This window comes from Oncorhynchus tshawytscha, linkage group LG30 (assembly GCF_018296145.1).
Source record: "Oncorhynchus tshawytscha isolate Ot180627B linkage group LG30, Otsh_v2.0, whole genome shotgun sequence".
NCBI lineage: Eukaryota > Metazoa > Chordata > Actinopteri > Salmoniformes > Salmonidae > Oncorhynchus > Oncorhynchus tshawytscha.
Window position 1 is genome coordinate 14,301,832 of NC_056458.1, and position 27,061 is coordinate 14,328,892.

The window sequence follows — 27,061 nt, forward strand, 5'->3', positions numbered from 1 at the left end:
TAGCCTGATCCTTGTCAAACCCCATTCAAAAGGGTCAGTCTCTAGACTGTATGATGTGCTACATGCCCATATAGAGGTGCCCACATAGAGGTATCGACAGACACTATTAAAATGGCTTGGGAGCAGGAACTTGGTTCAGAAATCTCAGATGAGGCCTCAGTAGAAGTTCTCAGGAATATAAACCACCGTTCAGTGAATGCCAGACACAACCCTGTTCAGTTTAAGGTGATACACAGGTTACATTACTCAAAGGTTAAACTGCATAAAATATTCCCAGACACCTCACCACTGGGTGAGAGGTGCAAGCAGGATGAGGGGACTTTGACCCACATGTTTTGGACATGTCCTAAGTTACATGCTTACTGGGCTCTCATTTTTGATTATTTATCTAAAGCCTTTGATAGAATTATAGCCCCAGACCCATTGAAGCATTGACCGCTCTGTTTGGTACAGTTGATGGGAATAACCAGGAAGGGAAGGCTGTCCCTCTTTGTTCTCTATTAGCCAAAAGGCTCATTTTGCAATTTTGGAAATTGGAGACTGTACCTACATTTGAAATGTGGTTACGGGATTTAGGGAATGTAATGCATATGGAAGAGATTCGATACAATACCTTCAATAGAAGTCCAATGTTTTACGAAATATGGCAGCCTATACAGGATAAATGGTCTAGTCCAGCTTCATAACTGGGTTGATGATTTGCTGCTACTCTGTGCTGTACTCCACTCAATATTTACATTTGGCTTAACTACACTGCTTGTAATGACTATATGCTGTGTGTGAGTTAAGCTTTGCTTTGTCCTCTAAATTTGCCATCCCATTCAACAGTACAATGAATGTCAATGTTTGTATCTCTGTCTTTTAAAAAATAAAAATTAATGTGTTGATACAAATGTAAATATATATACATAATACACAGCCCTGATTGGCGGATAGGATCATCTAGACTCTAGAGAAGGCCTGGGCAATTATTTTCCATGGAGGGCCACATTAGAATATACAGTGCCTTGCGAAAGTATTCGGCCCCCTTGAACTTTGCGACCTTTTGCCACATTTCAGGCTTCAAACATAAAGATATAAAACTGTATTTTTTTGTGAAGAATCAACAACAAGTGGGACACAATCATGAAGTGGAACTACATTTATTGGATATTTCAAACTTTTTTAACAAATCAAAAACTGAAAAATTGGGCGTGCAAAATTATTGTGCCCCGGTGCACAACTGAACAAGAGGACAAGTATATTAGAGTGTGCTGTTGTGTGTATGGAAATGTTTTATAGCCTTTTTCTCCCGTTTCAACAGAAGTAAATTAGCTTGGTTTTCATCAGTTGATGTACGTACCATTAGAGCTAGCCAAAAGTTGGCTATCGTTAGCTAGCTAGCTCACTAACTTTAGGTATTATTTTTGCCTCAAACCAGCAAACCCTTGAAGACCGGTACATTTTGACAGTGCAATATAGAAAACATTTTTTTTCTTGGCACACAAGACACCTGTGTGATTTGAGCCTGTTTTAGTGAACTAATCCATTGAGGAGGCCACGGTCCAAGAATATGAGGAGTGTGGCTCAGATGAACAAGGCAAGTCTCTCTCCAGAATGAGCTCTCACTCACCATTTTGTGAGTATTTATTGTTTCATAACTTCATTGTGTGCATCAATTCCAGTAGTACCTGACATTTACCTATTAATTCACATAATTTCTAATCTGCAATGTTTGTTTGGTTATGGTAATTTCTGTTAATACATGAAATATATTTCTATTACAGTAATGTACCGTTCTCATTGTCGGAGTGGATAGGTGTTTTGTAGAACTCACAACCTATACTACACATGTGAGAAACAAGTTTTTGTTCATTTCATTCCGAGTTTTGTCAGTTTATTCATCATCTTTTGTTTTAAACTCTCCTGTCTATGTTGTGTAAGGATGCTCACCTGATTACGCATATAGAAGTAGGACTAGTCTACCTGGCCTGCGTGCAATTTTAGGCCTATGAATGTGCCCGTTTGGGGATGTCTGATAGTATCTCTGATTGTCTCAACTCACCACCACTAATGAGCTGTGGAGCTTCTCAAAATAATTTTTCTTCACCTCAAACAGCAAGTAAACAAAGTCTGTTTTTAGAATCAATTGACAATGACAATAGTCCCTTAAAGTATTTGAACAACATTTCCAGCTCTCTTTCGATAACCACTTGGCATGAAACAGAAAAATGTAATGCTCTGATCCAGTGGAAATGTCTTAAAATACCTGATTACTTCTTATCCCTTCCACAAATAGCCTACACCTGTGTCTGTCTCGAGCTCACTAGCACAGGAAACTGAGGGCCCAGAATATTTTATACAATGTTTGAAGTTTGCTTGGTAAAGTTTTGGGGTGACTCAGTTGATAGTTGATAAAATGTTTCAAGATCGTTGCAGACAGGCCATGGGTAGCCAATGTAATTCAAAGGATATTTATTTTTATCAGGATATTTTCTACCTGTAAACTGCAATGTTTTTTTGTTGGGTTTATTACATAGTTGGCAATGGCAATACAGGATACTTTTATATTTGCATAATTTTCATTTAGATTTAGATTGAATGTAGATTAACCACACACAATGATTTTGAGATACAAATATTATTCAAAATGAAGTGAAACTGCTCCATGAAAATGTGCATATGAAAATCATAACTGGCACGCAGACTGGTAGAAATGGTAAGATAAATTGGCACTCCAAATAGAAATGGTTGCCGACCGCTGATGTAACATATTACCGGGCTACTTCAGGAGCACAATGGCAGAATCTGCAAAGGCCAGCAGCAGTGTGAGGAGGCTCGGAAACTGTTTTTTTTCTAACTGGTTAGGCTATATTGATCTCTGGCTCCCTCGAGTCATTAGTGTGACTTCATTATTTAATCAAAGAGCGTACTTAAAGCACCAGACAAGTTCAGTAAAAGTTCAAACACATAGGGTGTGTCTATATATAGTACCAGTCAAAAGATAGGACACACCTACTCATTCAAGGGTTTTTCTTCATTCATTTTTCTCCATTTTTTCAAATGTTCTACATTCTAGAATAATAGTGAAGACATCAAAACTATGAAATAACACATATGGAATCATGTAGTAACCAAAAAAGTGTTATATAAAGTATATTTTATATTTGAGATTCTTCAAAGTAGCCATCGTTTGCCTTGATGACAGCTTTCCACACTCTTGGCATTCTGTCAACCAGCTTCATGGGGTAGTTACCTGGAATGCATTTCAATTAACAGGTGTGCATTGTTAAAAGTTAATTTGCGGAATTTCCTTCATTCTTAATGCGTTTGAGATTATCAGTTGTGTTGTGGCAAGGTAGGGGTGGTATACAGAAGATAGCTCTACTTGGTAAAAGACCAAGTCCATATTATGGCAAGAACAACTCAAATAAGCAAAGAGAAATGACAGTCCATCATTACTTTAAGATATAAAGGTCAGTCAATCTGGAAAATGTCAAGAACTTTGAATTTTTTTTCAAGTGCAGTCGCAAAAACTATCAAGAGCAATGATGAAAATGGCTCTCATGAGGACCGCCACAGAAAAGGAAGACGCAGAGTTACCTTTGCTGCAGAGGATAAATTCATTAGAGTTAACTGCACCTCAGATTGCAGCCCAAATAAATACTTCAGAGTTCAAGTAAGAGACACATCTCAACATGAACAAAGGCCTTCATGGTTGAATCGCTGCAACAACAAAAAACACTACTAAAGACTTGCTTTGGCCAAGAAACACGAGCAATGGACACTAGACCGGTGGAAATCTGTTCTTTTGTCTGATGAGTCCAAATTTGAGATTTTTTGTTCCAACCTCTGTGTCTTTGTGAGACGCAGAGTAGGTGAACGGATGATCTCTGCATATGTGGTTCCCAACGTGAAGCATGGAGTTGGAGGTGTGATGGTGTGGGGGTGCTTTGATGGTGACACTGTGTGATTTATTTAAAATGTATGGTACGCTTAACCAACATGCCTACCACAGCATTCTGCAGCTATACGCCATGGCATCTGGTTTGCGCTTTGTGGGACTATCATTTGTTTTTCAACAGGACAATGACCCAATTCCCCTCCAGGCTGTGTAAGGGTTATTTGACCAAACAGAGTGATGGACTGCTGCATCAGATGACTTGGCCTCCACAATCACCCAAGCTAGTTGAGAGAATGCCAAGGCTGTCCAAACCTGTCATCAAGGCAAAGGGTGGCTACTTTGAAGAATCTAAAATCTAAAATATATTTAACACTTTTTGGGTTACTACATGATTCTATATGTGTTATTTCATAGATTTGATGTCTTCACTATTATTCTACAATGTAGAAAATTGCAAAAATCAAATAAAACCCTGGAATGGGTAGGTGTGTACAAACTTTTGACTGGTACTGTATACTGTATGTATGACCCTATTGCAGTTCCCCCTCAACCCAACTAGGGGTCGTGACCCAGACTTTTAATACCACTGTTTTACACTAAAAGGGCATTTTCGTCATTTTCACAATTTCAGTGTTATTTCGATGTCATATAGTGGAAATATCATAGAAAAAAACTGGAAAATCTAGTTTTGACTGCACTGCCCCTTAATCAAAGTTTACGTCCTTATTCTGGCCCGTTGTCGCATAGACATGTATAGAGATCGCAACATTGTGTCTATCCTATTATCGCATCTGAGAGCGCACGGGCAGTGCCATTGAGACCGATTCAACTTCGCAAACTTTGTACATCTCTATGCGACAACGGGACAAAAAGAGGAAGTGGATAGAATCTCGGTGGAATTGCTAACTTACCTCTCTTTTCAACACACTTTGCGTTCACTCCTTTTCTGTTAGCTAGATCCAACCAGTTACACCGAATGGTGTCAGTCGAAAGAGGTTTTCCAGACTGAAAGAACCCCCTAGCACCAGGCTAGCACTTTGATAGCTATAGGTAGGTTATTAGCCCACGAGGTGAATAACAGGCACCGTTCTCCCCTCGTGCTCAAGGCACATTGCTGCATAAAATAATGTTCTATATTACAAAAAATGGCAAAAATGTGATGGAAGGGTGACTTTCCATAATGCTGCCAGAGGGCTCTACGTAGGGCTGGGCGGTATGGCCGAAAGATCAGATCTAGATATTTTTATGGGCGATTCATGATATATATCTCGATTAAAACATTTTTTTTTGTCCCTAAATAAGCTGTGTTGCAAATTAAAGCTCAATACACTGCATTTCAAACAGTCAGCAATAATCAAATGAATTCAGGGTTAAATATAAGCCTTCCACAACAATAAGACCAACTAATAATTTAATTATTTTATCAAAATAGTTTAACATGCTCGCAATGATCATTGATCTGGATTTCAAGTCGTTCTATGAAAATGCCCCTTTTCATAAAAAATGTAGCCAGAACCAAACCAACGTTCACATCCACTAATAATGACCAACTTCTTGTAGCAGGCATAATAGAAAATAAACACAGGTAGGGCTGTGACGGTCATGGAATTTGGATCGCGGTTATTGGAGAGCAGAATTGACTTTCACATACAGCTTGTGTAAGAAAAATGAGGAGCTACTCTCGACTATTCAATGTTATTTAGGTGGTTCTCGCAAATGAGCATGGAAGCCGATCAATGTCTAAATGTGTTGACATGATACCTCAGCTGGAACTTGCTCAGCTGAAACGTACACAGCTTGTTTCCAAAGCTAAACAGGGTACAAAGAGGTAGGCATCTGGATGGTGGATTCGTTCTTACTGAACTGTATTAACACTCATATACCAGTAGGAGTCAATCTTTGGACTGTGGCTTCACATTTGATTTCAATATAGAGTACCTCTTTATTTAGGTTGATGGTGAAACAATGACATTGATTCAAACATAACATTTTAGTACCAACATGGAAACAAGATCAAATCAAATATAAAATAAAACATAATTACAACCACCCAATGGCAATATATACTGAATATGGGATGAAAAAGATAGTTTGTTTCTATGTAATATTATCAACGCAATTTCAACATATACTGAGTTTTGATGATTATGATGAAATTAGTTTGACTTAAGAAGCTGTTACTCAGGTTAAGCCAAAGTTCTACCCATATTTCAATGTTTACAAGTTGCCAGTTACTTATATAAAAATGTGTATTTTATGCTCAAACCTCAAACTTTTTTTGGACCAAACTTCAAATGCAAATATGGGCTGTAGTGGAGCCAGAGTTTCAAGTTCCTCGGTGTCCACATCCTTAAGGATCTATCATGGTCCAAACACACCAGGGCATGACAACGCCTCAGGAGGCTGAAAAGATTTGGCATAGGACCTCAGATCCTTAAGAAGTTCTACAGCTGTACCATTGAGAGCATCTCTGGCTGCATCACCGCTTGGTATGGCAACTGCTTCGTATCCGACCGCAAGGCACTACAGAGGGTAGAGGTCGACCGATTATGATTTTTCAACGCTGATACCAATTATTGGAGGACAAAAAAAGCCGATACGATTATTCGGACGATTTTTAAAATGTATTTGTAATAATGACAATTACCACAATACTGAATGAACACTTATTTTAACTTAATATAATACATCAATAAAATCTATTTAATCTCAAATAAATAATGAAACATGTTCAATTTGGTTTAAATAATGCAAAAACTAAGTGTTGAAGAAAGTAAAAGTGCAATATGTGCCATGTAAGAAAGCTAACGTTTAAGTTCCTTTCTCAGAACATGAGAACATATGAAAGCTGATGGTTCCTTTTAACATGAGTCTTCAATATTCCCAGGTAAAAGGTTTTGGGCTGTAGTTATTATAGGAATTATAGGACTATTTTTCTCTATTTGATTTGTATTTCATATACCTTTGACGGCCCAAAAAATGGTCAAAGACTCCAGCCACCCAAGTCATAGACTTTTCTCTCTGCTACCGCATGTCAAGGATACCGATCACCAAGTCTGGAACAAACAGGACCCTGAACAGCTTCTACCCCCAAGCCATAAGACTGCTAAATCGTTTTTAAAAAGTTAACCAAATAGCTACCTAGACTACCTGCATTTATCCTTTTTGCACTACATTTTTTGATTCATCACATATGCTGCTGCTACTGTTTACGATCTATCCTTTTGCCTAGTCACTCCATTCCTAGTTATATGTATATACTGTATCTACCTCAATTACCTCGTACACCTGCATATTGACTCGGTACTGGTATCCCGTGTATATAGCCATGTTATCATTACTCATTGTGTGTTTATTATTACTTTTATTGTAACATCTTATTACTTTTCTATTAATTCTCAATTGCATTTTTCTTTGCATTGTTGGGAAGGGCCCATAAGCATTTCACTGCTTGTTTACAAAGCATGTGACAAATACAATTTGATTTGACTATCATGCTACAAGATACCCATAGACTTCCAGTCGTTGCGCTAACGCCAGTTAGCAGTGGCTCACAAAACTACCTCTAACTTCTTTCATACATAGTTCATCTGACTCTGGGGAAGTAGATGAAGGACATCATTGCCAAAATCCGGAAGTATCCCTTTAACTGTGAGATGATGTTTAATATTGACTCTACTTTATCTCTAAATAGGGAAATCAAATCTGTTATACTCCATGATAGAACTTCAAGCTCAATGCACCCAAGACATTTTCCAGAAAAAAAATATTGCAGATTGAGTGGTGCCAATCTAATCAATGTGACAGTAATATTTATGTCAATTCGGTCAATTCTTGATAATAAATTGAACAATCCTATCACCATTCACAACTTATCTCATCTGTACCAAGTCGAGGTATCTGAAAATGGGCATTACCGGTAAACCCTTCAGAGGCTAGTTTAAATTTAAACAAATCCTTTCTAATTGTGATTATTCTCTAAGCCATACAAAGGAAGGTTGCTAGTCATGGACTGTCGTATCTATGGTAACTGCAGACTCCCCTGAACGGGAGTCCCGAGGGAGGGCTAGGAGCTTGTGAACTGCCAACCCTTCCTTTGGACACAGTCAGCTGCCTGGACAGCTAAATCAAGACTGAGGAAACGGATCATGCAAACAGTTTCCACCCACACCTCACAGAATACAATAACAACACTGACTGACTGCATACGTTTCATAGACAGACCCTACCCAGGGTCATTCACATGGAGTGGAGCAGCTGAGCACAGGCCACACAGTGATGTGAGATGGGGTGTCTGGACAATGGTAAAGGGAATTACATTTGCATGTAAATAAACACAGCTACACTGTTATACAACTATTGTCAAGATCTTTGGAATATCCATGTAGCAGAGAAACGACGCACACACACACAAGCACCCACACAGACGTCCTCAGTGGTGGAACTAGTGGTCTGAATATCAGAGAGTTACTGCTCTGGAGCAAAATATAACATCATTTCATATCTGAGTAAGCAGTCTAATGTAACTGCTGCCATATGAAGACATTAAAGCGTGACAGGTCAACCTGTAATGCTGAAGTCCCCATAGATCTCATTAAACATCCCTGTGATTGGATTCATTAACAGCTTACATTGATCAGCTAAATGTGAGTCCTCTCCTGACATGCGTTATGCCACCACCACAGTACATTCCTATCAGTACTGGTTTAGGCAGGAGCCCCAGAAGTGTTGATCCAGCTTCCAGGTGTTAATATTCTACTACGTGCTGAAGACAAATGTTTTCATTGCAATCAGAAGGAAATGTATGGTTATGGTAAATAGATAGTAAAGGATCATGTTCAGTCCATTCCACTAGTTGCCATACATATTAGTTGCAGCATAGAAGTCATAGTATACTGCTTCAAGTTACAAATAGGGCTTCATAAGAATTCAGTGTTGCAAGTGATTTTAAGCTGTAAACAAACTGATTGGCTTTGGCAAGAAAATTCTGAGTAAACAAAATGATCTTGACAGATGATGGATCACTATGTCCCTTAAAGCAGAGGGGGGCTGCATGGGAGACAAGGTTGGAAAGTAAATGTGCCTCATTTGTAACCATTCCGTCAATTTTACACAACATTTCTGCGCCATTTCTGAAAAGTCTGCGCACGGACAAAATATTAAGATTAATAAACTTGGCGCTCGCCATACGTATGTTTCCTATTATAAATCAGACCTGTCGTAAAACTGTGCGCGAGTGAACAGCATTAAAACTCTGCCTGGAAGACGCCTCCAATCACCTTTTATGGTGACAATAACGGCCTTTATCTGCTGTGTAATTTGGAACTATTGGCATTAGGTTTATATGTCCTGCATGGGTAAAGGCTATGTGATTAAATAGAAAATAGAAAACGCTCCTATCGCACAGCAATACTGTAGCCTACCCATACTGTCAAATACACTACATGACTAAAAGTGTGTGGACACCTACATGTCGAACATCTCATTCCAAAATATAGGTCATTAATATTAGGTTGGTCCCCTCTTTGCTGCTATAATAGCCTCCACTCTTCTGGGAAGGCTTTCCGCTAGATGTTGGTACATTGCTGCAGGGACTTTCATTCAGCCACAAGAGCATTCAAATCCAAATAAAAAAATGTGGCCAGTGATTTCAAGTCTATGTATATAGGCAGCAGCCTCTAATGTGCTAGTGATGGCTATTTAACAGTCTGATGGCCTTGAGATAGAAGCTGTTTTTCAGACTCTAGGTCCCAGCTTTTATGCATCTGTACTGACCTCGCCTTCTGGAGGTGAGGTTGGGCATTGATGTTGGGTGATTAGACCTGCGTTGCATTTGATGTTCCAATTCATCCCAAAGGTGTTCGATAGAGTTGAGGTCAGTACTCTGCATTTCCACTGCTCCAGAGTCCAATGGAGGCAAAACATTACCCCCAATCTAGCCGATGCTTATTATTGCGCATGGTGATCTTAGGCTTGTGCGGCTGCTCGCCCATGGAAACCCATTTCATGAAGCTTCCGATAAACAGTTTTTATGCTGACATTGCTTCCAGAGGCAGTTTGGAACTCGGTAGTGAGTGTTACAACCGAGGACATGCGTTTATGCGCTACGAGCTTCAGCACTCGGCGGTCCCGTTCTGTGAGCTTGCTACCGCTTCGCGGCTGAGATGTTCTTCCTCCTAGACGTTTCCACTTCACAATAACAGCACTTACAGTTCACTGTACTTGTGCACATGACAATAAAAACTTGAAATAGGCCTACTTCTATGTAATAGATCAGCTGTTAAATTCGACTGTATACCGGTAATATAAACCGTGCTGCTTATGATATTGCACAACTTGAAATATATTTAGCCTATCTATTTTACTAGGCTGCTAGGTCACGCCTACTCATTAAAGGGCTTTTCTTTATTTTTTACTAATTTCTACATAGAATAATAGTGAAGACATCAAAACTATGGAATAACGTAGAATGCAAAAAAGTGTTATATTTGAGATTCTTCAAAGTAGCCACCCTTTGCCTTGATGATACCTTTGCACACTCTTGGCATTCTCTCAACCAGCTTCACATGGAATGCTTTTCCACCATTCTTAAAAGAGTTCCCACATATGCTGAGCAGTTGTTGGCTGCTTTTCCTTCACTCTGCGTTCCAACGCATCCCAAACCATCTCAATTGGGTTGATGAATGGTGATTGCGGAGGCCAGGTCATCTGATGCAACACTCTCCTCCTTGGTCAAATAGCCCTTACACAGCCTGGAGGTCCCACTAAGAGCAAACCAGGTGGGATGGCGTATCGCTGCAGAATGTTGTGGTAGGCATGCTGGTTAAGTGTGCTAAATAATAATTCTAAATAAATCACAGACAGTGTCACAAGCAAAGCACCCCCACACAGCATACACCCTCCTCCATGCTTCACTTTGGGAACCACACATGCAGAGATCATCCGTTCACCTACTCTGTGTCTCACAAAGATAGAGGTTGGAACTAAAAATCTCAATTTTGGACACACCAGACCAAAGGACAGATTTCCACAGGTCTAATATCCATTGCTCATGTTTCTTGGCCCAAGCAAGTCTCCTTATTATTGGTGTCCTGTAGTAGTGGTTTCTTTGCAGCAATTAGACCATGAAGGCCTGATTCACGCAGTCTCCTCTGAACAGTTGATGTTGAGATGTGTCTGTTACTTGAACTCTGTGAAGCATTTACTTTGGGCTGCAATTTCTAAGGCGGATGACTCCAATGATCCTCTGCAGCAGAGGTAACTCTGGGTCTTCCTTTCCTGTGGCGGTCCTCATGAGAGCCAGTTTCATCATAGGGCTTGATGGTTTTTGCAACTTCACTTGAAGAAACTTTCAAAGTTCTTGAAATGTTTCCGGATTGACTGACCTTCACTGTCTTAAAATAATGATGGACGGTCATTTCTCTTTGCTTATTTGAGTTGTTCTTGCCACACAACTGATTAGTTCAAACGCCAGAAGGACAGACATTCCACAAATGAACTTTTAACAAGGCACAGCTGCTAATTTAAATGCATTCCAGGTGACTACCTCATGAAACTGGTTGAGAGAATGCTAAGAGTGTGCAAAGCTGTCATCAAGGCAAAGGTTGGTTACTTTGAAGAATCTCAAATATAAAATGTATTGTTCTACAATGTAGAAAATAGTAAAAATAAAGAAAAACCATTGAATGAGCAGGTATGTTCAAATTTTTTGACTGGTACTGTATGTCTAATTATAAGATTCCTATGTCTAATTATTTTAGATTCTAAAAATAAATCTGTGTTTTTCGCTCGTTTTTTATGAATAAGCTTTTCATCATATCCCCCATTTGCACAAACACTTACTTGCCAGCTTGCAATACAATATTTCAACCACTAGCAGATGTGTGTCTGCATGGTCTAAGGTTTGTGGGGAGATGAGCACATTCTCTTGTCAAGTAAAATTTGTATGAATGCTAACTTTTGCGTGAAAACTGACGCACGCACATTTTTGGGGTATATTTTGTACGCACGCACAGTTTATAAATGAGGCCCCAGGGTCTTCCAGGTGGGCACCAATCAGAAAGGATACCAAGACCTTACACCAGCTGTGGGCAGAGAACGTCATTACTGTACTATGTTATCCCTGGTGGCCTAACACAGAGCACAACCTCATAGTAAAAAAGGGCTCTGAACATTTGTTTGATCGGCTCACACTGTCGGAAGTGGTCAGCCTATAGGGAGAAGGTAAGTGAACTGGCATTGTGGTGCCAGGACAACAACTTCTCCCTCAACGTCAGCAAAACTAAGGAGAATCTTGTTGACTTCAGGAAGCAGAGGAGGGAACATGCCCCAATCCACATCAATGAAACTGCAGTAGAGAGTCAGCAGTTTTATGTTCCTCGGTGTCCACATCACTGAGGACTTGACATGGACCAACAACATTAACTTTTGTCAAAAGGGCGCATCAGCATCTCTACTTCCTAAGGTGGCTGAAGAAATTCGGCACGACACCCCGGGTCCTCTCCAAATACTACCACTGCACCATCGAGAGAGTCCTGACCAGTTGCATCACGGCCTGGTATGGGAATTTTCTCCATCTGCAAACTCAAGGCTCTCCAGCAGGAGGTGAAGATGGCCCAGTACAACACTGGGACCATGGTCCCACCCATTCAGAACATCTACTCAAAATGGTGCCTGAGGATGGCCCTCAGGATCATCAAGGACCCCACACACCCCAGCCATGAGCTGTTCACTCCCTTACCGTTAAGCAGACAGTATCGGAGCATGAGGTATGATACCAATAGGCTCAGAGACGGTTTCTACCTACAAGCCATCAGGCTGCTGAACACTTGCACTGGACTGACCACCTGCACTGACTCTCTGCACCTTAGCACATATGCACTCACTCACACTCACACCCATACAGATATACAATCATCCACACACCACAACTGCTGCTACCAGACTTATCAGTATTGTTAAATACTGCACAATGTAAACACTTGCCCCCCAAATCCCCCTTCCCAAAAACACGTGTAAATATTAGACTATGAATTGTGCCTTCCTGTTTTATATTTATTCTATTGAGCCATTTACATTGTTTGTATTCTTATCTTTTCTTATTTAGCATCGTTGAGAAGGAACCTGTAAGTAAGCATTGCGTTGGATGGTGTGTATCCTGTATGTACGACTAATGAAACGTGAAATTTGAAACTAGAGACTATTGGAGGAAGGACAATGGTGTGTGATTGGGCAGTTACCATTATGAAGTCTGTGTAATGAACCACCATAGGAACATGTTCACACAAACTAGTCAGCAGAGGTATCTCTGATACACAAGGTAATTGGAGAATGGGGAATTAAGAACTTCCCTGTGTTAACTGAAAGCATATAAAGGACACACCAACTCATGGGGAGGATGATGGTTAATTGAGTCATGACCCTGAAAATCTTGTGCATGCAATGTTTTTTTATTTTATTATTTATTTTATTTCACCTTTATTTAACCCGGTAGGTTAGTTGAGAACAAGTTCTCATTTACAACTGCGACCTGGCCAAGATAAAGCAAAGCAGTGCGACACAAACAACAACACAGAGTTACACATGGAATAAACAAACATACAGTCAATAACACAATAGAAAAAAGTCTATATACAGTGTGTGCAAATGAGGTAGGATAAGGGAGGAAAGGCAATAAATAGGCCATAGTGGCGAAACAATTACAATTTAGCAAATAAACACTGGAGTGATAGATGTGCAGTGATAGATGTGCAAAGTCAGGGGAAGAGGAACAGAGCGAGGTGTCTTCATTTAATGTGAGTCTCTGATCCTTGCAGAACGGAGTTCCACAGTCACATCCCCTCCACTAATAGGCACCCGAGATGGGAGAGCTGATTAAAAACACAATCCTCTCAGTTTGAAAAGAGTAGAATAAACAGTCTGTGAACATGATAAATTAATGGTTAAGTAAGTTAGTTAGTTATATCTCACTCTTTCTTTGTTGCCTACCACTTTACATACAATATTGTGCAAAGCTGTCATCAAGGCAAAGGGTGGCTACTTTGAAAAATCAAAAATATAAAATATATTTTTTATTTGTTTAACACTTTTGTGGTTACTACATGATTCCATAAGTATTATTTCATAGTTGTGATGTCTTCACTATTATTTTACAATGTAGAAAATAGTAAAATAAAGAAAATCCATTGAATGAGTAGGTGTGTCCAAACTTTTGACTGGTACTGTATCTCTCTATTATGCGTGGGAATAGTTTGGAACAGATTTCCAAAATAAAAATGACTTGGAGCTGATTTGCTGGTGTTTTTATAGTATTTTATGTCCAACAATAAAACATTTTTATTTTCTCCAAAAACTTGGGGGGCCAAATAAAATCACCTAAATGCCAGTTGGGGAACCCTGCAATAGACAATGTAACCAATCACATCTTAACGCTGACTCGCTGAGTAAGGAAGTGCATTGGAGATGTTGTACCCACTGTGACTATTAAAACCTACCCTAACCAGAAACAGTGGATGGATGACGACAATCGCGCAAAACTGAAAGTGCGAACCACCGCATTTAACCATGGAAAGAGGTCTGGGAATATGGCTGAATAGAAACAGTGTAGCTATTCCCTCCGCAAGAAATTAAAAAAGCGAAATACCAGTACAGGGACAAAGTGGAGTCGCAATGCAATGGCTCAGACACAAGACATATGTGGCAAGGTCTACAGGAAATCACGGACTACAAAAAGAAAACCAGCCAAGTCACGGACACCGACGTCACGCTTCCAGACAAACTAAACATCTTCTTTGCCCGCTTTGAGGATAATACAGTGCCACCACCACGGCCCGCTAATAAGGAGTGCGCCCCCTCTACTATTCTGTGGCCGAGGTGAGTTTAAAAGTGTTAACCCTCGCAAGGCTGCTGGTCCAGACGGCATCCCTAGTCACGTTCTCAGAGCATACTCAGACTAGCTGGCTGGTGTGTTTACGGACATATTCAATCGCTCCCTATCCCAGTCTGGGTCCACATGCTTCAAGATGACCACCATTGTTCTTGTACCCAAGATGGCAAAGATAACTGAACTAAATGACTACCGCCCCCGTAGCACTCACTTCAGTCATTATGAAGTGCTTTGAGAGACTAGTCAAGGATCATATCACCTCCACCTTACCTGCCACCCAAGACCCACTTCAGTTTGCATACCGCTCCATACTGCATTTTATACCATCTATTGCACCTTGCCTAGACTGCTCGTCCATCGCTCATCCATATATTTAAATGTACATATTCTCATTCACCCCTTAGATTACTTGTTAGCTTCTTGACGCACACATCCCTGTGGCGGGATCATTTTCGTCAGCAACCGCTGAATAGCATAGCACAACAGTCAAATAATATTACTAAAAAATATTCATATTCATGAAATCACAAGTGCAATATTGCGAAACACAGCTTAGCCTTTTGTTAATCACCCTGTCGCCTCAGATTTTGAAATTATGCTTTACAGCGAAAGCAATCCAAGTGTTTGTGTAAGTTTATCGATAGCCTAGCATAGCATTATGTACACTTAGCATCAGGAAGCTTGGTCACGAAAATCAGAAAAGCAATCAAATTAATCGTTTACCTTTAATGATCTTCGGATGTTTTCACTCACGAGACTCCCAGTTACACAGCAAATGTTCCTTTTGTTCCATAAAGATTATTTTTATACCCAAAATACCGACATTTGTTTGTCGCGTTATGTTCAGAAATCCACAGCGGTCACGACAACGCAGACGGAAATTCCAAATATTCTTCATAATGTCAAACGTTTTTTATAATCATTCCTCAGGTAGTTTTTAAAATATATATTCGATAATATATCAACCGAGTGTGTAGCTTTTTCCATAACAGCGGGAGGAACAATGGCCGCTTTACTCAATTGCGCACAAACTCACTCTGAGAGCCCCCACCTCTCCACTTAAGCAATGTGATCCTTCACGCTCATTTTTCAAAATAAAAGCCTGAAACTATGTCTAAAGACTGTTGACACCTTGGGGAAGCCACAGAAAAAGGAATCTGGTTGATATTCCTTTAAATGGAGGATAGGCATGCATAGGAACACAGAGGTTTCAAAATAAGAGGCACTTCCTGATTGGATTTTCCTCAGGCTTTTGCCTGCAATATCAGTTATACTCACAGACAATATTTATAGTTTTGGAAACTTTTGAGTATTTTCTATCCTAATCTGTCAATTATATGCATATTCTAGCATCTGGTCATGAGAAATAGGCCGTTTACTTTGGGAACGTTATTTTTCCAAACATAAAAATAGTGCCCCCTAGCTTCAAGAGGTTAGATATTACTGCACTATTGGAAATAGAAGCACAAGCATTTCGCTACACTCGCATTAACATCTGCTAACCATGTGTATGTGACCAATAACAATGGATTTGATTTGATTTAATTTTATTGCACATTCTGCAAATCACCAGCAGAGGGCATTTTGAATCCAATTTCATGTTCACTGTTTGTAATGCTTAAAAATTGGATCATAACTCAAAGTAGCAGGAGACCAAAACATCATAAATATGCTATCTTTGATTAATTATTTCTCAGTTGTGCTTTTAGATACAAATGTCAAATATATGTCAACAATCCTTCCTTTAAAAGACCATTCTATGGATTAAATCTTGTGAAAAAAATCATGGTCCCTTTTTGTCCTGGTTTCGTGAGAAACTCACTCTAATGTGAAAATGTGACATAATTCTATTTGTCAAAATATCTTCAGATCCTTCGATATAAAGTTATTTGAGCCAAATCTTAAGATAAATGCAGATGGATACAATCTCACTCAATAAAATGCCCTTGCGCAACAAATTGAAATGCAAGGTGTCAGTATTCTACAGTAAATTAATCATCAGGTGTTCTCTGGAGTTTGTTTCAACTTGAAGTGCTGATGCCAAAACTGTTTGAAACTCGGCTTATCTAATTATTGAAATTGGTTCATAGAAAGATTATGTTTTTGAAAATAAAACTGCTCCAATTCTGCCATTTTATGGGATTTTATGATGCCCAAGCATAATGAAAGTGTAATAAAACTTTTATAACTAGCAATATTGACCTTTGTCACCAACAAATCTTTTTTCAGATAGACTCCTCAAACTATACTATTAAATACACTACATGACCAAAAGTATTGAGTATCAGCTCGTTGAATATCTCATTCCAAAATCATGGCATTAATATGGAGTTGCTGCTATAACAGCCTCCACTCTTCTGGGAAGGCCTTCCACTATATGTTGGAACATTGCTGCAGGGACTTGCTTCCATTCAGCCACAAAAGCATTAGTGAGGTCGGGCACTGATGTTGGGTGATTAGTCCAGGCTTGCAGTAGGCGTTCCAATTCATCCCAAAGGTGTTCGATAGGGTTGAGGTCAGGGCTCTGTGCAGGCCAGTCAAGTTCTTCCACACCGATCTCGACAAACCATTTCTGTATAGACCTTGCTTTGTGCATGGGGGCATTGTCATGCTGAAACAGGAAAGGGCCTTCCCCAAACTGTTGCCACAAAGTTGGAGGCACAGACTTGTCTAGAATGTCATTGAATGCTGAAGCTTTAAGATTTCCCTTCACTGGAACTATGGGGCCGAGCCCGAAGCATGCAAAACAGCCCCAGACCATAATTCCTCCTTCACCAAACTTTACAGTTGGCACTATGCATTAGAGCAGGTAGCGTTCTTCTGGCATTCGCCAAACCCGGATCCGTCTGTCGGACTGCCAGATGGTGAAGCGTGATTCATCACTCCAGAGTAAGCGTTTCCACTGCTCCAGAGTCCAATGGAGGTCTGCTTTATAGAGTACCTTGCAAAAGTATTCATCCCCCTTGGCGTTTTTCCTATTATGTTGCATTACAACCTGTAATTTAAATAGATTTTTATTTGGATTTCATGTAATAGATATACACAAAATAGTCCAAATTGGTGAAGTGAAAAGGAAAAGATAACATATTTCAAAAAATTACAAACTGAAATGTAGTGTGTACATATGTATTCAACCCCTTTGCTATGAATCCCCTAAACAAGATCCAGTGCAACCAATTACCTTCAGAAGTCACATAATTTGTCCACCTGTGTGCAATCTAAGTGTCACATGATCTCAGTATTTATATACACCTGTTCTGAAAGGCCCCAGAGTCTGCAACACCACTAAACTAGGGGCACCATAAAGCTGGAGACTCATACAGTATCTCCCTCACTAGCTTTAAGCAGATCACAGATCACTGCACCTGTACATAGCCCATCTGTAAATAGCCATCCAACTACCTCATCCCCATTATTTATTTATCTTGCTCATTTGCACCCCAGTATCTCTACTTGCACATTCATCTTCTGCACATCTACCATTCCAGTGTTTAATTGCTAAATTGTAATTACTTTGCCACCATGGCCTATTTCTTTATCTCATTTGCACACACTGTTTATAGACTTTTTCTACTGTATTATTGACTGTATGTTTGTTTATTCCATGTGTAACTCTGTATTATCGTATGTATCGAACTGTATTGCTTTTTCTTGGCCAGGTCGCAGTTGTAAATGAAAACTTGTTCTCAACTAGCCTACCTGATTAAATAAAGGTGAAATAAAAAATTAAATAAAGACCAAGGAGCAGGTGAATAGTTATGCATACTCAAGTTTTCATTTTTTTGGTCTTATTTCTTGTTTGTTTCACATTAAAAAATATTGGTGGTGATCTTAGGCTTGTGTGCGGCTGCTCAGCCAGTGCACCTCAGTGGCGCAACGGTCTAAGATACTGCTACAGATGCATAGCAGATCAACCTGTGTTGCTGCAGATGCTGGTTCAATACCCGTGCCAGCCTTGACTGAGAGACCCATGAGATGACTGTAGGTTTTTATATGTCTTTATGTACATATTCTTCATCCCTTTACACTTGTGTGTATAAGGTAGCTGTTGGGAAATTGTTAGGTTAGGTTACTCGTTGGTTATTACTGCATTGTTGGAACTAGAAGCACAAGCATTTCACTACACTCGCATTAACATCTGCTAACCATGTGTATGTGACAAATAATTTGATTTCATATGAAGCTCTCGACGAACAGTTCTTGTGCTGATGTTGCTTCCAGAGGCAGTTTGGAACTCAGTAGTGAGCGTTGCAACCGAGGACAGACGATTTTAAGCTCTTCAGCACTCGGCGGTCCCCGTTCTGTGAGCTTTTGCGGCCTACCACTTCGTGGCTGAGCCGTTGTTGCTCCTAGACGTTTCCACTTCACAATAACAGCACTTACAGTTGACTGGGGCAGCTCAAGCAGGGCAGAAATGTTACGAACTGACTTGTTGGAAAGGTGGCATCCTATGACGGTGCCACGTTGAAAGTGACTGAGCTCTTCAGTAAGGCCATTCTACTGCCAATGTTTGTCTATGGCGATTGCATTTCTGTGTGCTCAATTTTATACACCTGTCAGCAACGGGTGTGGCTGAAATAGCCGAATCCACTAATTTGAAGGGTTGTCTACATACTTTTGTATATATAGTGCATATTAAATTAGAAGTTGCCACAATATGCTGTTGAAGATTGTTATAACCTTAATCATGAGGGGGAAAAAGGTTCTTAAATTGACATTAGTCATACATTATTATTCAACCAAATTAATGGAATAATCTAAGTAAATAAAAAAAGTGTAATGAATAATATAAATGCAAAGCCAAAATCAAAAAATACAAACAATCTCAAGATCAGATATTACTTGAAATCCTCAAACGTTAGGCACGGAATTGATGAACTGCATAAATAAAATATCCCTTTGTTTATGTTAGAAACGGTCTTTCTCCCTGTGGTGCCACTTTCCTCTGTGAGCACATTTATAATATTGCCATCCAGGACAACGGACGGAGGCCACATTACAAAGCTGATGGAGCCCATTCACCAGGGTGATAAGCAGGCAGACAGCATGGCCTTCCTGTGAAGGCAAGCACATAATCACTCATCAGCAGTAGGGCCCTGTAGGCTTCACTGCTTTCAGGAAGATATAAAAAACTATCAGGGCAACGACTGTAGCAGCACATAATTCGCAATGTTACTATTAGTATTAATATGACTAGCATTTAGGATAAATTTCATGGTATCTCAATGAGAGATGTTCTTTCTACTTATACTACAGGTATCCACTGCACAGATGTGATGCAGTATGCTTGTTAATCAATGCATGTGGTAAAGAAGGATGACCGCAAGCTTATGAAAGAGATGGTCCAGGTTAGCACCCTTTTATTGGTCAGATGATGCCAATCAGCAGCCAATGGTCTGGACTAATACTAGGGGTGTGGGTACGTGACAACCCTGTTGTAAATCCTTCAGGAAGCTCATTGCCTTATTGATATTCTAGTGTGCTGTGAGTCAGCTGGTTCATACTCTGACACTCTCTTTGAGCCAGCCATGTTACTTCCAAAACACAGCCCTCTGGTCCACAAATTACCATGTGGTTGTTTGGAGTATTTTACTTCGATGTAAAGAATGTATATTTGATCATGCAATAAGTAAATACACATATTCACACCAATAACTGAACACATTAAATGGCTGAAAACGTGTGTGAAAATGTGTTAAAGGGATTAATATGGGTTGAATATAAACAGTACTCATTAAAGATGCACTATGCAGAAATCGTTCTGCCATTTCCTGGTTGCTACCATTCTAATAGTTCACCGGATTTCAGTTTATGTGACAAAACAAGCAAGTATACTGTAGAGAATCCGTGTACCATCTAAACTGCTGTCAAATTTATTTTCCATAACCAAAAGTATTGTATTTTCAGTTGTTTTAAGCTGGTGTACAAAACCAAAAAAACTCAACTTAAGAACGGGAAGCATACAAATAACATAGAACAGATCTACCGCTTCTTAGGCTTGCTTTCAATAAAAATGACAGATCTATAGGTCACATTTCTATGTGAATTTGGTTGGGTCGCCCAAAAAGTTGCATACTGCAGCTTCAAGATTACAATATTTTCTCTATTTTCTGGAATAGGAAATAGGTATCAAAGCAGCTTGATGTAGTGAATGTACAAGCGTAGACTACTATCATATCTCAAAGCAGAGTGCACAGGTGCTGCTCCTGTTATTCCTACAAGAAAGCTGATGTTACATAAGATTAACAGTGATTAAACATTGATTCTGATTAGACACAGTGTTCACTACTAGGCTGTATTTACTGGCTGCCTTTTTGTAGCAGCAGCAGAACAGGATCATAAATAATTGACCATGTTTTAAATAGTGAGAACTGGTCTTAGAAAATATGTACTGTATGTAAAATCAAAAGGTAACAAACATCTCCTTCAAGCCCTACACTCTACTCTGATAATGATATGGTAATAGGAAAACAACTGGGATAGGCCTACAGGTTCAACTGAACTGGAAAAATGTGAACTATACAATTCATAGTTGTATGGACAGAGTAGTGTTTTGTAAAACACAAAGCAGTTTTAAGAGTAAATGTGTATGAGTCAAGCATTGGACAGTGACAATCCCCCTCTAATCCACGGCACCTATGAAATGTGTCCATTCATTTGTGTAAAGTAGTAGCCATGGGATACATTACATCCTAGAGGGAGGAGCTACGACTTGGCACTAGCAATGTTAAAACATAACTGAAAATGATCTGTAGCTGACCCCATCAAGAGGTCGACACCATCAATAACAGTTATGCCTGAAGGCTCACTGTGTGTCCCGTCACCAAAGAAGACGGATCTGTAAGGTCACACTGTGAGCAAAATGTTTGTCCTTGGAAAGAGCAACAGTTCTGTCAAACAGGGGAAGGCTTTTAGGAGTTTTGGACAAGGGCCTGGAGAGGCTGTCTGAAATAACAGCATCTCTAGCCTACATAAGAGGAAAGATGAGGAATTAGCCTGTATGGGCTGTCACCTTCTATCTGTCTCCATATTTTAAGCTCTACAACCAACATAAGCCCAGTGTATGATCATATAAACAAGAATATCCACAGCAAAGGAGATGAGACATGTGATAACTAATTGACACTGACAGCAATCTCTTCCGGCCCAAAATGTTTCAGTTCATGTCCCTACTCACATAGAAATAGACCCTTTTGTTTATTAACTAGTAAAAATGCAGAAGCCATGTGGCTTTCTATTAAATGAATGGGCTTACTGTACATACATTCCTGAAATACTAATCATGGTATTTTAATACAGGAATACATCAAATGTTTTTTTCTATTTAAAATGTTTTTTCTGCATTTTGGACATTTGTGAGAAAATGCCATAATAGAGGATGTAAGTGGGGACAACAGGGCAGGGGACATGAGTAAACTCATGACACGTGTCACCTCAGCACAGCGCAATGCTGTGTGTATAGGTCTCCTTAGTTGACAGGTGTTTCTTAGTTGACACTTGAAGGGCAACCGATGTGCTCTACAAAAGGTGACCTTGAGACAAAATGTCAAGACAGTCTTGTTTAAGAAGACAGGGCGCCTTGCTTGTTTTTGATATGCAGCACCTGGGAACCAATTAGTAGCCTTAGGATGGGGTAGCTTCTACCGCTGGGGTGTGCATATGCAGAATTAACTGTATGTGTGGGATCAATTGCACTCTAGATAACTTCTAACATTTTCATTTGATAACAAGGTAACAGTAGATGAAGTTGTTACTTTGCAAGGCGTTCGATGGCCTGGCAGCCAGCAAGAAAAAATGGATGTTATCTGAAGTTTTCAAAATATGATCATCTCAACTAGATATATTTTAAATGTAGTGTTTCTCTTATACCTGTGTAATAACATTCTAATAACGGTTGGTTAATATGCACAAGTAAATCCATCACGCATTGAAAATCCCTGAGTGAGCCTGTGGCCTTTTTTGCCTGAGTTGTTTCTGCATGGAATCTTTGAAATGGATGTTAGTTCAGCCTTCCAAGTTTTTAGAACATTCATAGGTCAAAACCTTATGACAACCATCAGATAATATTACCTTTGCTCTATGTAGCATACATCTTCTGTTTGCTGGAAGCACTGTGTCTTATCACCAGGGCTGTTCTTAAACCTACAGCTGTGGGTCAATAGGCTACAGCTCAGTGACACCTCTCTCCACATGTGCCATCCTGAAACAGAGTAGTTTCAAAGCCTTAGGAAATCCTGGTTGCCCGAGGTCTCATTAGAGACTTGGGAAACACCTAAGGCATCATGGCTCTATCTACACCAACCAGGGCAAAGAGTCTGACTGTGGTCCAATATGACTCATAAATACCCCTAACCACAGACATCCCTCTGCTGTGAGGTAGTGGAACATCAAGGGCTCTGCCAGACAACCCAGAGAGGGCACAGAGGGGTGACATCATCACAGCTCGACACACAGGTGGCAAGATACCAGAGCTGAGAAGTGGCATGAAAAACAAAACACTATTAACATGATAGAAGCACAAGGAAACAAACATCTGCTATAGGTAGATATTATACAACCATGAACCACATGTATTATTATATTCATAGGCTATTCATGAATTCAGTATGAATATTCACATACAGTAAGTAGGCCTGTTCATGAATGAGCAAATAAATTGTTTCAAATGGAAAACATTCATAAGAGGTATTGTGTAGGCATATGGTACTTTGTCTGTGTAATTAGTCACCTGAAATCATTTATTGTGTGTAAATGTGTCTTCTGTAGCCTGAAGACGAAGGAGCTTTAACCGTTCCGCCCATAGCTCCCTGCTGAATAAAACAGCCATTACAATGTAAAATGCACTTATGACAGGATGTACAAGTTGATCTTACCTTACAGTCTTCTGTGTGGGATCGGACGGAATAATCCTCCGATAAATACTTGAGAAAGAAGAAGTCAAACTCTTCATATTTTTCCTGAGCGTGTTGGTCCAGCCGCATGTACGCCTGGATACAGATGCTGCAGACATCCTCGTCATCCCCACCGCCTCTAAACAAATCCAAAACCATGTTCTGAAGACTGCAATTCAAACTGTCTGGGCTTGACATCCCCAACAGTAAGTCGGAGATGGTGTAAGAATCACAAAAAGAAAGGCTGAAATTCCTAAAATAATCAAGTAACATCTGTGACGAGAACGTTGATGGAGTTGAGAAAGAGGACCCAAAGCCATTTTTTTGCTGATACAACGTGGTGCAGGCTGACTCCAGGTGAGTGTGGTGGCTTTGAGAATCAGTGCAATGAGGACTTGGAGCAGCGGATTTGGTGAAATTGCTTAGAAAAATACCAAATTTCTCCTCATTTAGAGCCGGGTGGACCCCGTCAGTCGTGTTACTCCAGATTTTGCGGTTGCTCCTATCCTTGGACCTCAGTTTAACTCCAGCACACAACCAGAGGTGATCAGAGAGAAGGACAGTGAAAAATAATAGGGATGCCAAAGACATTCGCCATTTCTGTACCCTCTCGGAATCGGCACAGGGTTTGTCGTTTTGTTTGGGTGCACAACAGATTTTTAACACGGCGTCATCTTCCCTTCGAAACATCCAAGCACCCCTGATCATATTTTAGGGGGAGACAAAAGCGATCTCAGATGGGTTTTTCACCTCTGCAATATAGGCTATCCCCCAAACAATGTCACCTACCTCGTTTGCAACATGGTGATGGGAAGAATTTTCCCCAAGTTGTTGTGTCAAGAAATCAATCCAGTTCCAAACCCTGGCGTCTAATTTTTACAATGATCCATTGCAAATAGATAACGTCCGGCATAATATTCCCTATACACCCAAAATTGTAACATATTGCGAAATCCTACTGACACCTCCAGCACCGGTGCAGCATCACACAAGAAACGCATAGTATGTACAAAAACGAAATCTTTATGCTATATCTGTCATCCTCAAACATGACACAATTACTTATTTTTTTCTTCCGTTTCTGATGAAAAAAAGCGAAATTTGTCTCTCATCTTCTCCCTCCTTGATAGTCTCGTTTAGTCTGTCGCCATCTTCGGTTTTGCACAGAAAACCTTGAGATTTTTTAATTGAAGGGGGTTGGGGCGCCTGCGCTCTTCGTCGCCCCTGTGGTTCCACATCTCTTACATCCCCATTAACGCAAGCTCCATTCATTCCCCAGCTTTCATTCATTCCTTTCGCTGGACAGCTTTACCCCAGGAGGCATTTAAGGATAGAGATTAAACACCACGTTATTCATCTGGTTCGGAAGAAAATATTTAATGTGACTATAGATAAATGTGACAATTCATATGTTGTAAAAAATATATGCCATGGTAAACGGATTTAGATGATGTTGAGTGTGGTGACATACCACAACCCCAAAACTGTGAGGTCAGAAGATCATTAAGTGTTAGTTCATTTCATTTTACACTTCTTTGATGGTGTTTTCCCCACAGAGAAACCACCCTCACCATATTTTAGAGTGGTACTGATTGTCATCATTTGCTACTGTAGTCCTTCCTCTACTGCCTGGCTAGGCTACTAGTACTAAAGTTTATCACAGTAATAATACAAAATAAAAAAACGAACCATAATATGTATGGCATAATAATAATAATCCTAATCTCTATGGTTCTGCACATAACAACAATGTAGATCAAGCCTTATATTGTATTGAAAACACTTTTTTTTAATGTACATGACATTTAAATGAATAAATTGAGAAGTAGTAGTCATCTCTATAGACACTCATAATTATGTTGGCACTGGAAAAATGTAATTTCTCTGCAATGCAGGTTTACATTGTAAAGACATCATTAGGTCCACAAGAAAGTAAACTCAATTTTACTGCACAAATTAGATTGTTTTAGAATTGTTTCTCACTATATAGTGTAATAATGCAAGCAAAATTACTCCCCCATTAGCTAAATCAATGGATTAAATAAGATTACTTGCAACCAGTTTCTATAATTAAGTATCATTTAGTCTGTTTCTTCTCCCAAAGGTATCAAGTATCTGTTTTACTCATTGTTAGACTGATCCTTAGCTGCTATATACATTTGTTACATACAATAACAGAAGGTATTTGCTTAAATTTCATATAATACATGTAGATTTCAATCTGATTCACAATATAGGGCAAACTGAGCCAAGCCATGCTGAGCCGAACTGTGCTGGCCTGGTTATGCATCCACCTTCGCTGCTGGAACTATGCTGGAAAGGACAATGTTAATAAAATTAAAAATATCAGAGCTGGTTCGGCTCAGTCCTATATTTTTAGAGATTCTTTATTTATACTTAATTTAACCAGAGAAGTCACATTGAGATTTACAGCTCTGTGATCTCAGATGGTAAGGTCCATGACTCTGTAGGGTGAGTAAAGTGCTTATATACAGTCCCAGTCAAACGTTTGGACACACCTACTCATTCAAGGGTTTTTCTTTATTTGACTATTTTCTACATTGTCGAATAATAGTGAATACATCATCAATACATCATCTTCAAGTGCAGTCACAAAAACCATCAAGCGCTGTGATGAAACCGGCTCTCATGAGGACCGCCACAGGAAAGGAAGACCCAGAGTTACCTCTGCTGCAGAGGATAAGTTCATTAGAGTTACCAGCCTCAGAAATTGCAGTCCAAATACATTTTTCACAGGGTTTAATTAACAGACACATCTCAACATCAACTGTTCAGAGGAGACAGTGAATCAGGCCTAAATGGTCAAATTGCTGCAAAGAAACCACTACAAAGGACACCAATAAGAAGAAGAGTCTTGCTTGAGCCAGGAAACATGAGCAATGGACATTAGACTGGTGAAATCTGTCCTTTGGTCTGATGAGTCCAAATTTGAGATTTTTTTGTTCCAACCGCCGTGTCTTTGTGATACGCAGAGTAGGTGAACGGATGATCTCCCCATGTGTGGTTATCATCGTGAAGCTTTGATGAGGAGGTGCGAGGATGTGGCGGTGCTTTGCTGGTGACACTGTCTGGGATTTATTTAGAATTCAAGGCACACTTAACCAGCATGGCTACCACAGCATTCTGCAGCGATACATCATCCCATCTGGTTTGCGCTTAGTGGGACTATCATTTTTTTTTCAACCGGAACAATGACCCAACACACATCCAGTCTGTGTAGGGGCTATTTGACCAAGAAGGAGAGTGATGGAATGCTGCATCAGATGACCTGGCATCCACAATCACCCCAACCTCAAGCCAATGAGTTGGACCGCAGAGTAAAGGAAAAGAAGCCAACAAGTGCTCAGCATATGTGGGAACTCTTTCAAGACTGTTGGAAAA

The 27,061-nt window shown here is 39.8% G+C and overlaps 1 protein-coding gene across 1 annotated transcript in view; it reads right to left on the reverse strand.

The window, feature by feature from the left end:
* LOC112250251 (transmembrane protein FAM155B-like) overlaps positions 1–24,809 on the reverse strand; it is a 56,576-nt gene extending 31,767 nt beyond the window's left edge. The window contains exon 1 of the mRNA XM_024420231.2: positions 23,642–24,809. Within this exon, the coding sequence (XP_024275999.1) occupies positions 23,642–24,367 (726 nt within the window). The 5' untranslated portion in view covers positions 24,368–24,809. The remainder of the gene's footprint in view (positions 1–23,641) is intronic.
* Between the last annotated feature and the right edge of the window lie 2,252 nt (positions 24,810–27,061).